The sequence below is a fragment of the Monodelphis domestica genome, chromosome 3 (genome assembly GCF_027887165.1).
Source record: "Monodelphis domestica isolate mMonDom1 chromosome 3, mMonDom1.pri, whole genome shotgun sequence".
NCBI classification, from domain to species: Eukaryota; Metazoa; Chordata; class Mammalia; order Didelphimorphia; family Didelphidae; genus Monodelphis; species Monodelphis domestica.
The window spans coordinates 490,331,662-490,343,437 of record NC_077229.1 but is presented as its reverse complement, the minus strand read 5'-3'; the positions used below and the strand labels follow the sequence as shown (position 1 = coordinate 490,343,437).

The window sequence follows — 11,776 nt, the reverse complement described above, 5'->3', positions numbered from 1 at the left end:
GAAATAGCAAAAGGAAGCCCCCTCTTCTCAATGTCTGTTTTGCCCCCTATTAGAGTAGGTGATGGGACAGATGGTTGGAGATAATGCAGGATGCCTGACAGTGATCAGATCTACCAGTGCAGAGAGGCTCCTTAAACACTGAGAGCTCAACATGGTCTGGCTCACGCAGGCCACAGAGGACTCAAAAGCAGGTCCTGCTGACTTCTTCCTGAGCTTGTCACCGGACCTCTCTTACTGGACAGAAAGCCCAAGGTAGCCACTCTACCTGAAAGCATGGCAAAGGTGTAGGTTACGGTGGCAGCTTCCCTTATATCCCCCACAGTTGAAAGGAACAAGTCCACCTTTTCGGAAAAGCAAATACAACCAAGACAACGTCCACGAGCACTCTTAGCTCTTCATGACCACTTAGAATATGGCCGATCAGGAAACCAAAAACATTTCCAAAGGGCTTTGACAGGAAGGACTCCATCCTTGAGATTACAGGTCCCTGGAGCTAATGATTCCAGAATGTCACCGGTACCACTGACAAAGAGCTGAAAGGAATGAGGGATCCCTTACCGTTCCAAGTGTGCTTCATCCAGGTTATTGAAGTCAATTAAGGGATTTCTGAGACGATCCTGGGTCAACTCAAGATCCTCGGTTTCCAACGCCTGGTTAAGCAGAGCAACAGCTGACACCTTCTCTACTGTCGTGGACAGCTCCTCGGGGGCCAAGTAGTTCTGGAGCAAAACATATGTCCTTCAGGAGAATTGTCACGGCATTATACAAAGTATCAATTCTTAAAATCCCCACGAAACACAAAAACGAAAAACCTGCTTGAAACACCTTGCTGCCAAAGGTGCCATGGTCACAGTTGAAGAAAAGGAAGTCAATAGGTAGGTGGATGAGAAGAAGAACAAGGATGCATGAGAATGAATGCCAGTGTAGTCCCTAATATTGCCAACAGCTGATAATTCGACAAGCTGACTATCAGGGCCACACGGGATGATAAGCTGGCAAGTAGCTGTGCTATTACTCCCGACAGAGTGCTTGCAGAAAGAGAAAGGCTTTTTCTTCAACCCTTACCTTCTCTTGTGACACCGATAGAGTGCTTAGGTTCCAAGGTAAAAGAATGCGAAGGCCTAGGCGACGGGGCTTCGGGACCTTCAGTAAGGTCACAGGGCCCTAACGTTTCAGGGTATCGCCCCGGGCCGGTGTTCCTCCGGCTTGCCTCACTGACTGTTCCATCTCAGTCTGTTTGGTCAATCCCTTCCCTTCTGTCTTGGAATCAATGCTCAGGAGAGCTTCCAAGGCAGAAAAGGGGTAAGTAAGGGCTGGGCCATTGGTGTGAAGCTCACGATCAGCCAGCTACCAAAGGCAACCAGGCCACACAAGAACCGAAGTCTGCAGGACCCCCGGTCCAATGCTCCCTCCAGGGGACCAGCCGTCAGGGCAGTCCGGACGACGCAGTGCCTATGCTTTCTGGGGAATCACTACTTTAAGTGAAGGGCAACTAGATCCTATGGATGGCCGCAAAGTCCCAGCAGCTTTCTTCCCCTTCTGCCATGATCTCAGAGCAACACCTCATTTTCAAGTGGATTCTGCCCTTCCCAAGCAATGCTCCAGCCTCCGAGTCACTCATGCAGCCACAGACCTCCTGCACTTACCAAAGAGCTCTGTTTCTGAAGGTTGAACAGTTCTTCCTGATACAGAACAGCAGCAAAGGGATGGACGGTCGGGAGCTGGGCCTCAGGTTTCATGAGTGCAATCACGGTGTTACTGGGATGACCTTCCCGAATCACAGCATTGATCTCATCGACAGCAGCGAGCCCTGGAGGACAAGGAGGCAGTCAGATGGCAGTCAGAATCACACTTTATGTACTTGCTGGTGTTTCCCCTTGAATCGCTCAGGGATTGGGGGTTTAACGATCACTACTCTTCCGGGCAGCACCAGCCTAGCCAATCACCACTTACCCTGACCACGGAGAGGTCTACAATACCTAGACCATATCAGAGATGAATGATCCTTGATGGAAAGGGGCAGATGGCGTGTCTCAGCCTTCCGGCACAACAAAAGGGGCCAAATAGTTGCGGAGCAGCTACAGTGGACAAGGTCACAGATTTCATCCCATGGGAGTTGGGGAGGTTTCAAACCATGAGAAGCCCCCGAGCCTCATGAATGGACTCGCACGAAAGTCCTCCACAAAAACAATGTCAAAAGCAGAAGGCAGAAAGAGGAAAAGGATGCCACACAACTTCAGGGGACTTGAGGGAACAAAAGTCTATCACCTGGCACTTCCTTCACAAAATGACATCACTTACTGTTGACTTCGTTGATGATCCCTTGGATTTCAACTTGGGTCAGGAGCTCCTCCCTTTCATCTCTTTCCTCCTCAGAAAGGATATACTGAAAAAACAACAACTTCAATGGTTGCAGCCCAAAAGCAAACAGGCTTTCAAGAGTTCAGTCCTTCAGGGAATACCTTTCCCAAAGGGCCACCGATTCTCACGTCCAACATGGGCTCGATAGATTACAGAATCAAAATGCACTTTGGTTCTTGTTGAACAGTGTTTGTAAAACCACATTTCTTTTCTCCTTCCATTGTTTCTCCTGTCTAGTTCTGCACGCTTCTATTTGGGATGTTGTTGGCAAAGATGCTGGACTGCTTGGCCACTCCTCCAATACAACTTGGAGAGAAAGTTCTACAGAGAGCTACTTTTCTCTTGTAATCATCCTCTCAGAGCTCATAGCCTGGGCTTATTCTACAAAGCTGAGACTTTTATCACCCACATCAATCCCAACTAGAAAAATCTAATCATGGGAGGCAGGTATGATCTGGTGCTTTCGGGGGAACAGAACGAATCCTGGATGCAAGTTCTGGCCATATGGGGGAGAGGAAGGCAAGGAAGGGAACTTAAGCCTTGTCACTGAAAAACTGTTGCATGAAGTACACATTTTGATGCCTGTGATTTCATGCAGGAAGAAGTTTAAGGAGAAATATAGCGAGGATTGAGAATATTCTCAAGGAACAACATGAGGAGCACATGGGGATTCCTTGAAAACTAGGGTTGGGCAGTGATTCTAGGTCAGTGATGGTTGAGTCTTTTGGAAACTTTTGGAAACACTTTTGGGAACTGTGCGGTGCCTTCCCCCACCCCACCTCCAGACTTGGTGCCCGGATCCCCATCCCCTGCTTTGCCCTGCCCACACTGCAACAATGTGTCACATCCCTCTCCCCAGCATTGGACAGAGGGGCTTTGGGGGGGGGATGAGGGCTCCCAGCTGGCTGGAGCCTGGGCAAGCCAACTCCTGTAGCCATAGGGACCTGCCCTTGCACCCAGCTGCGTTGGGGGGCTGGCTGAGTGAGGGGGCTGCTGCCTGGCCGTGGGCTGAGCAGGTGGCGCAAGCCCAGAGGGTAGTCAACTCAGAGACCCAGCTCCCCGCACTCACCATTTGGGAGTGGGGCCAGCACCCAGACTGCCCATGCCTGGAGAAAGCTACCTCCTGAGGCCAGGGACCTTCCACTACACCCAGTCCCTCCTGCCTATTGGGCTGCCATTCCCATGGGGTGGGAGCAGGGGCCAGAGGGAGCCTGGTTACCCTTTGGTGGCTGAGGTCACCCCCCACACTGCCACCTGGCAGGGAAGGACAGAAGAAAGTGGAGATCTTTTCAGGGCTGTGGGCGGCCTCTGATCTACGGGAGGGGATACACCAACACCTTCCCCAATCCAAGTAGCCCCGAAGCCCAGACAGAGGGATGACAAAGGGAAGGTTTACCCGGAGCTCAGAGGCAGGAAAGCAACGCTGCAGAGGACGCATCCTCCACACCCACATCCAAGGAGAGGACTCTGGGTGCCGTCTTTGGCACACGAGCCATAGGTTCACCAGCACGCTTCTAGCTGTTGCAAAGTAAAGGACTCCCCATTCTTTCTATTGCAACCATATCTCCTAGTACTTTTCTGGTGAGCTTTGACAAAACTGCAAGTTGCTCATGCATTTGAGACCTTCTTTTACCTCATTATCTACTTTCAAATCCTCTTCTCTGTGCCCTGGCTTGTTTCCTACTAAGAAGTAAGACTTCAAATATCTCCCTGGTAGTCACTGTTTATCAGCTGACAACTGTTCTATTTCCAGCACCCAGGAACACCCTTAACTATGTTTTACGTTTAATCATTAGCGAATAAAGTACCTTCTCTTCTTTCTGCTGCTTGGCTTCCCAAAGTTCCTTTTGATAATTCGCAGCCAGGTTATCATCCACAGACATTAAAACGGCTTTGGGATTCTTGAGAGTTACAAGAGTCTCTTCTGTGATGCCCTCCTTAATGGCTTCACTGATGGCAATGACTGCAGCATGCACTGAACATGGGAGAGTAATAGAAGGAATTTGTTTTTAAAGCCACAAAAGCTAATGAGAGAAACATTGTGATGAAAAAAGCCGGCCCCCTTTTACCTTAAATGATTTTCCACATTAAACTAAAGAAGAATGACTTTGCATTCAATGTCATGGGTGTGTGGGGGGTGCGGAGGGGGGGGTGTCCATTTTTGCGCCCTTACCTTCTGTCTGAGACTCAATACTATGTATTAGTTGCCAGGCAGAAGAGCGGGAAGGCCTAGGCAATTGTGGCAAAGAGAATTGACCAGGGTCACACAGCTAGGACCTGTCCCCAGTCACCTTGTAACTCAGCACACCTCCTGTCTCCAAGCCTTTTCTGTCCACTGAGTCCCTTAGCTGCCCTGAAGCTGTTGGTCCAGAAGTCTACAAATATTGAGATTATGTGCTCAGCGTTACATAGCTAAAAACGATCTGAGGCCGTGGTCTATACACAATAGGCCATATGGCTTTCATGGCTGTTGCTTGTTAAGAACTACCATCATTACGACATTTCCCACTTTCCTACATCCTCTTGTTTTCTTGGTTTGGCTGATGATGACTGTAAAAGCAATAATCTACATGCTCTCATGGGTTGCAAAGAGGAAATTAAAGCTCTGCCTATGTTAGCTGAGCTTCATCCTTGATAATTGACATAGAAACTGCTTCTCAGTTCCAGGATTCTTGTCGCTGAGGACAACAATTGAGAGGGACCTTAAAAACGAGTGATCCTCCAAGGATATTTAGGGAGGCCAGAGGAAAGCAGAAGCGATAGAGTATTTGTGCAAGCCATTTCAAAGCTTTTGGCCTGAGTTGGGGGTGGGGTGGAATTGCTTGACCAATAAGGGCCCTTTCCACTCTCAATCAGAGGCTGCCTTGATGTAGGGAAATATTAGACGAGATTTCCACCCAAGGTCTTCTTGCCCAAATCCAACACTAGGCTCTCTACGCAACACAGGCAATTTGCCTGGCAGATTCCGCAAATTCCTGAGCAATGGAAGAATGGGAAAATAACCCTGTGGTGCCTAAAAGGGGCAACCTCGGGGTTCGGGAGGCTGGGCATGTTACAAAAGAACAAAAACAAGACAACCCATGACGAAGCTGTACAATATTGGGCTCTCCATCTTTTTCAACATCAAGGTTTAGGAAAAAAAGATGCTCAAATTCCGTTTCAGTCCTGTCTCACAGAAAACTGTCAATCAGCACTAACCCTGACCAGGCAGGGCTACAAGACCCTGACCATATCAGAGATGAGTGATCCTTGATGAAAAGATGAAGATGGTGTCTCAGGCAACCTGCCCATCAAAAGGGACCAAAAAGACTTGGAGCAGCTACAGCGGACAAGGTGACACATAGCATTGCAAGAGAGCAGGGCACATGTCAAAGCTCGAGAAGAGCCCAAAGCCTTAAACATCGACGCACATGGACGTCCGCCAACAAAACTACGGCGAAATCATGAGACGAGAAGAGGAAAAGGATACCTCAGTACCTCTGCGACTTGAGAGAAATGATGATGAGTGCCTGCTGACAAGTCAAAGAAGGGGAAACCACGGCAGGGATGATTTGATTACAAAGATGAGAGGTGGGAAAGGCAAATATAACAACATAAACCGGGAAATATCCCACAGAGGACCTGAGAGCTGCAAAGTCCTGCAAAACCCTCCCAAAGCAGATTAAGAAATTGAGGCCCATGGAGAACAAATCATTTTTCCAACAGTCCCAAAGGCCTTAGTGGCATAGCTGGGACCAGAAATGCAGACTCCTGATTTTGATCCATTTTGATCCTCGCAGGAATCTAAGGTTACTGACTCAAGGAAAGGGAACAAGAATACATTCTGCGCCTACTAGGTGACAAGCACTGTGCTGCTTGGTGCTGCATAAATATCATCTCCCTTTCATCCTGACCACAACCCTGAGAGGTAGCTACTATTATTTCCCCCATATGGGCGTGGAGGAACCTCGGCCAGAGGCTCAATCATTGGCCCAGGGGCATATCACGAGGCAGTAGCTGAGACATGACTTGAACTCCAGCCTTCCTCACTATGCAGTCAGCACTTTAGGCACTGAGCCACACATCAGATATTTCCTCATTACTCCAGAATGTTTCCTAGGCCGAGGAAGACTTTAGTCCAATATCCCGCATCCTGTACATTTCTATCACCATCTGTGATGAAAATGATGAACAGAGCGCCATGGCCAAGAGGATGAAGTTATAGTCATTGCCATGAAAAAGTCACCTTTCGATATCATCTAGAGGGGAAGGTCAGTGGCTGTGGATAAGAGTGAGGAACCTGGACTTGAGAAGCCCTGGATTCAGATCCGGCATCACATACTTTCCTACCTTTTCTTAACCTTGCGAAAGTCATGGAACTCCACTTGCCTAGCCCTTACCACTCTGCTGCCTGGCAACCAATATTTGTATTGATTCACTTTCCATGAACTAAGACAAAAATCATGTAATAAGAAACATTAGGACAAGTTCCCCGCACCCCCAAATAGGACCGGAGTTAAAAATTGAGGAAACCATTGGCTAAAGGTCAAGCCTCGAATTATCCAGAAGACAGACATTCGCAAGCATTCTGAAAAACCAAACTGACTGCACTTACTTTCTTCTGCTTGAATTTCAGCTTCTTGAATTTCCTCATTGACCCTATCGATTTGATTCTGCATTTCATCCCGCCTCACGTTATCCTGTCCTTGAGATGAGGCTTCTCTTTTGATGGACATGAGCCTGCTAGCGTACCTGGGGAAGACAAAAGTCACCAAACACCCATTATCTTTAAATGTCCCTTTCAGTTGACGAAACACGACAGACACTGGAAGAGCGACCTATGGGAAGAGTAGGAGAACAGGCAGGCAGCAGGGTTTGTCGCCCTTCCGTGACATTCACCCGAGAAGCATGTGTAAAACGATGACGTTGCAAAGGGAAAAGCCCTGTGGGGACTCGAGTGTCTACAGGACACCATGGCCACCCCAAAGAGCCTCTGACCACAAGGAACCCGCACCTCCGTAGGACTTACACAGGGATGGACAGCTATTTACAGCACACAAAAAATGACTTCCAGGTGGGGGCATGCCCACAAAGGGAAGGCTCAGGGAAGGGACGTCTCGCGTAGCTGTCCTGCCCTGACAGAACTAAAGTCTCTGTAAATCGTTGCGCCCACTTGCCCAGCCCTTCTTGTTCTTCTGTCTTAGAAACGACAGAAGGAGAGGGATTAACAACATGGAAAAGAAGAAACAAAAGGCATTGCTGTTGTCCAAGTGAGAGCTGAAGAACGGCCCCACTTGCCTGGGAGTCATTTCGATGGCCTGCAGGTCTAAGAGATTCTGGGCATGCAGAATGCACCAGAGATGACAGGAGAAAAGCAGTTTCTCTCTGACCTTGTGGACCTGGCTAATCCCACTGTGAGAGTGTCAAGGCCAGAAGGGGCAAAGTGGTCTCAGGTCGGAAAGGATTATCTCCATCGCAGTCATAGAGCCATGGTTTTCTACACACAGTTGGTTTCCTTATTCTTCTGACTGTGGAATTTGGAGTCAGAAGAGCTGGATGAAAATCTTGACTCTAGGTGGCTTGGGGTATTGAGAGTCAGGCGGAGAGAGGGGAGGTCTTCGATTCAAGGAGGACCCCAGACACTTCCTAGCTGCCTAACCATGGAGAAGTCACTTCGCCTGCATTCTCTAGCCCTTACTGCTCTTTGGCCTCAGAACCAAAGCCTAAGACAGATCCCAAGATTTAAAGCAAAGGGTTATATTGGTTTTCTTTCGTTTTTCATCCTTAATCGGCCATCTACTACCAATGGGATCACAGGCAAAGCTAATAAACCTATCTAAGCCTCAGCTTCCTACTCTGTTGCAGAGGTGGCTGGGGTAGGGGATCCCTAACAAATCTGTCCTCTGGAGAACTTTTGCTCACCTTCAGGGTGGGCGGTGAGGGGATGGGGCGTAAGGTGGGGCATTTTATAACTGTTAACACTGGGAGAGGACCAGCAATATCTCCCCTCGGGGGGGTCACCAACACAAATGAGGACAATCCCGTAGAGCCTGACTAGAAAGTATCCTGGCCTTGCCCTCTTCCACATGCAGGTATGTTTCTTTCTCAAACTTTTCACTTTGGTTTAGAACATCCATCCATCCTGCACTAATGGCTCCAGTGTCTTTGCTGTCCAGGAGTGAGTTCTGGCAGCATCAAATGAAAGGAACACCAGCTGAACATGGGCACGTGCCAGCTAGGACCCTGTTCAGGGCTGTCCCAAGGAAATAGCAAAAGGAAGCCCCCTCTTCTCAATGTCTGCTTTGCCCCATATTAGAGCAGGTGATGGGACAGATGGTTGGAGATAATGCAGGATGCCTGACAGTGATCAGATCTACCAGTGCAGAGAGGCGCCTTAAACACTGAGAGCTCAACATGGTCTGGCTCACGCAGGCCACAGAGGACTCAAAAGCAGGTCCTGCTGACTTCTTCCTGAGCTTGTCACCGGACCTCTCTTACTGAAAAAAAAAAGCCCAAGGTAGCCACTCTACCTGAAAGCATGGCAAACGTGTAGGTTACGGTGGCAGCTTCCCTCATATCCCCCACAGTTGAAAGGAACAAGTCCACCTTTTCGGAAAAGCAAATACAACCAAGACAACGTCCACGAGCACTCTTAGCTCTTCATGACCACTTAGAATATGGCCGATCAGGAAACCAAAAACATTTCCAAAGGGCTTTGACAGGAAGGACTCCATCCTTGAGATTACAGGTCCCTGGAGCTAATGATTCCAGAATGTCAGCGGTACCACTGACAAAGAGCTGAAAGGAATGAGGGATCCCTTACCGTTCCAAGTGTGCTTCATCCAGGTTATTGAAGTCAATTGAGGGATTTCTGAGACGATCCTGGGTCAACTCAAGATCCTCGGTTTCCAACGCCTGGTTAAGCAGAGCAACAGCTGACACCTTCTCTACTGTCGTGGACAGCTCCTCGGGGGCCAAGTAGTTCTGGAGCAAAACATATGTCCTTCAGGAGAATTGTCACGGCATTATACAAAGTATCAATTCTTAAAATCCCCACGAAACACAAAAACGAAAAACCTGCTTGAAACACCTTGCTGCCAAAGGTGCCATGGTCACAGTTGAAGAAAAGGAAGCCAATAGGTAGGTGGATGAGAAGAAGAACAAGGATGCATAAGAAGGAATGCCAGTGTAGTCCCTAATATTGCCAACAGCTGATAATTCGACAAGCTGACTATCAGGGCCACACGGGATGATAAGCTGGCAAGTAGCTGTGCTATTACTCCCGACAGAGTGCTTGCAGAAAGAGAAAGGCTTTTTCTTCAACCCTTACCTTCTCTTGTGACACCCATAGAGTGCTTAGGTTCCAAGGTAAAAGAATGCGAAGGCCTAGGCGACGGGGCTTCGGGACCTTCAGTAAGGTCACAGGGCCCTAACGTTTCAGGGTATCGCCCCGGGCCGGTGTTCCTCCGGCTTGCCTCACTGACTGTTCCATCTCAGTCTGTTTGGTCAATCCCTTCCCTTCTGTCTTGGAATCAATGCTCAGGAGAGCGTCCAAGGCAGAAAAGTGGTAAGTAAGGGCTGGGCCATTGGTGTGAAGCTCACGATCAGCCAGCTACCAAAGGCAACCAGGCCACACGGGAACCGAAGTCTGCAGGACCCCCGGTCCAATGCTCCCTCCAGGGGACCAGCCGTCATGGTAGTCCGGACGACGCATTGCTATGCTTTCTGGGGAATCACTACTTTAAGTGAAGGGCAACTAGATCCTATGGATGGCCGCAAAGTCCCAGCAGCTTTCTTCCCCTTCTGCCATGATCTCAGAGCAACACCTCATTTTCAAGTGGATTCTGCCCTTCCCAAGCAATGCTCCAGCCTCCGAGTCACTCATGCAGCCACAGACCTCCTGCACTTACCAAAGAGCTCTGTTTCTGAAGGTTGAACAGTTCATCCTGATAGAGAACAGCAGCAAAGGGATGAACGGTCGGGAGCTGGGCCTCAGGTTTCATGAGTGCCATCACGGTGTTACTGGGAATACCTTCCCGAATCACAGCATTGATCTCATCGACAGCAGCGAGCCCTGGAGGACAAGGAGGCAGTCAGATGGCAGTCAGAATCACACTTTATGTACTTGCTGGTGTTTCCCCTTGAATCGCTCAGGGATTGGGGGTTTAACGATCACTACTCTTCCGGGCAGCACCAGCCTAGCCAATCACCACTTACCCTGACCACGGAGAGGTCTACAATACCTAGACCACATCAGAGATGAATGATCCTTGATGGAAAGGGGCAGATGGCGTGTCTCAGCCTTCCGGCACCACAAAAGGGGCCAAATAGTTGCGGAGCAGCTACAGTGGACAAGGTCACAGATTTCATCCCATGGGAGTTGGGGAGGTGTCAAACCATGAGAAGCCCCCCGAGCCTCATGAATGGACTCGCACGAAAGTCCTCCACAAAAACAATGTCAAAAGCAGAAGGCAGAAAGAGGAAAAGGATGCCACACAACTTCAGGGGACTTGAGGGAACAAAAGACTATCACCTCGCACTTCCTTCACAAAATGACATCACTTACTGTTGACTTCGTTGATGCTCCCTTGGATTTCAACTTGGGTCAGGAGCTCCTCCCTTTCATCTCTTTCCTCCTCAGAAAGGATATACTGAAAAAACAACAACTTCAATGGTTGCAGCCCAAAAACAAACAGGCTTTCAAGAGTTCAGTCCTTCAGGGAATACCTTTCCCAATGGGCCACCGATTCTCACGTCCAACATGGGCTCGATAGATTACAGAATCAAAATGCACTTTGGTTCTTGTTGAACAGTGTTTGTAAAACCACATTTTTTTCTCCTTCCATTGTTTCTCCTGTCTAGTTCTGCACGCTTCTATTTGGGATGTTGTTGGCAAAGATGCTGGACTGCTTGGCCACTCCTCCAATACAACTTGGAGAGAAAGTTCTACAGAGAGCTACTTTTCTCTTGTAATCGTCCTCTCAGAGCTCATAGCCTGGGCTTATTCTACAAAGCTGAGACTTTTATCACCCACATCAATCCCAACTAGAAAAATCTAATCATGGGAGGCAGGCATGATCTGGTGCTTTCGGGGGAACAGAACGAATCCTGGATGCAAGTTCTGGCCATATGGGGGAGAGGAAGGCAAGGAAGGGAACTTAAGCCTTGTCACTGAAAAACTGTTGCATGAAGTACACATTTTGATGCCTGTGATTTCATGCAGGAAGAACTTTAAGGAGAAATATAGCGAGGATTGAGAATTTTCTCAAGGAACAACATGAGGAGCACATGGGGATTCCTTGAAAACTAGGGTTGGGCAGTGATTGTAGGTCAGTGATGGTTGAGTCTTTTGGAAACTTTTGGAAACACTTTTGGGAACTGTGCGGTGCCTTCCCCCACCCCACCTCCAGACTTGGTTCCCTGATCCCCATCCCCT

The 11,776-nt window shown here is 48.8% G+C and overlaps 1 protein-coding gene across 1 annotated transcript; it reads right to left on the bottom strand.

The window, feature by feature from the left end:
* Positions 1-4,113: 4,113 nt before the first annotated feature.
* LOC130458524 (ras GTPase-activating-like protein IQGAP2) lies at positions 4,114-11,260 on the bottom strand. Its single transcript, XM_056824775.1, has 4 exons — positions 10,251-11,260; positions 9,164-9,324; positions 6,956-7,092; positions 4,114-4,336 (listed from the first exon to the last, which is right to left on the bottom strand). The coding sequence occupies exons 1-4, from the start codon at positions 10,350-10,352 to the stop codon at positions 4,134-4,136; spliced, it is 603 nt and encodes a 200-aa protein (XP_056680753.1). The 5' UTR covers positions 10,353-11,260; the 3' UTR covers positions 4,114-4,133.
* Between the last annotated feature and the right edge of the window lie 516 nt (positions 11,261-11,776).

Excerpts from the sequence above, each read along its gene's own strand:
- LOC130458524 (XM_056824775.1), bottom strand. The coding sequence starts at position 10,352 with ATGGCACTCATGAAACCTGAGGCCCAGCTCCCGACCGTTCATCCCTTT. Across the intron at positions 7,093-9,163 it reads GATGAAGCACACTTGGAACG|GTACGCTAGCAGGCTCATGT; the intron begins GTAAGGGATCCC and ends TGTCTTCCCCAG. Across the intron at positions 4,337-6,955 it reads TGAAATTCAAGCAGAAGAAA|TGCATGCTGCAGTCATTGCC; the intron begins GTAAGTGCAGTC and ends TCCCATGTTCAG.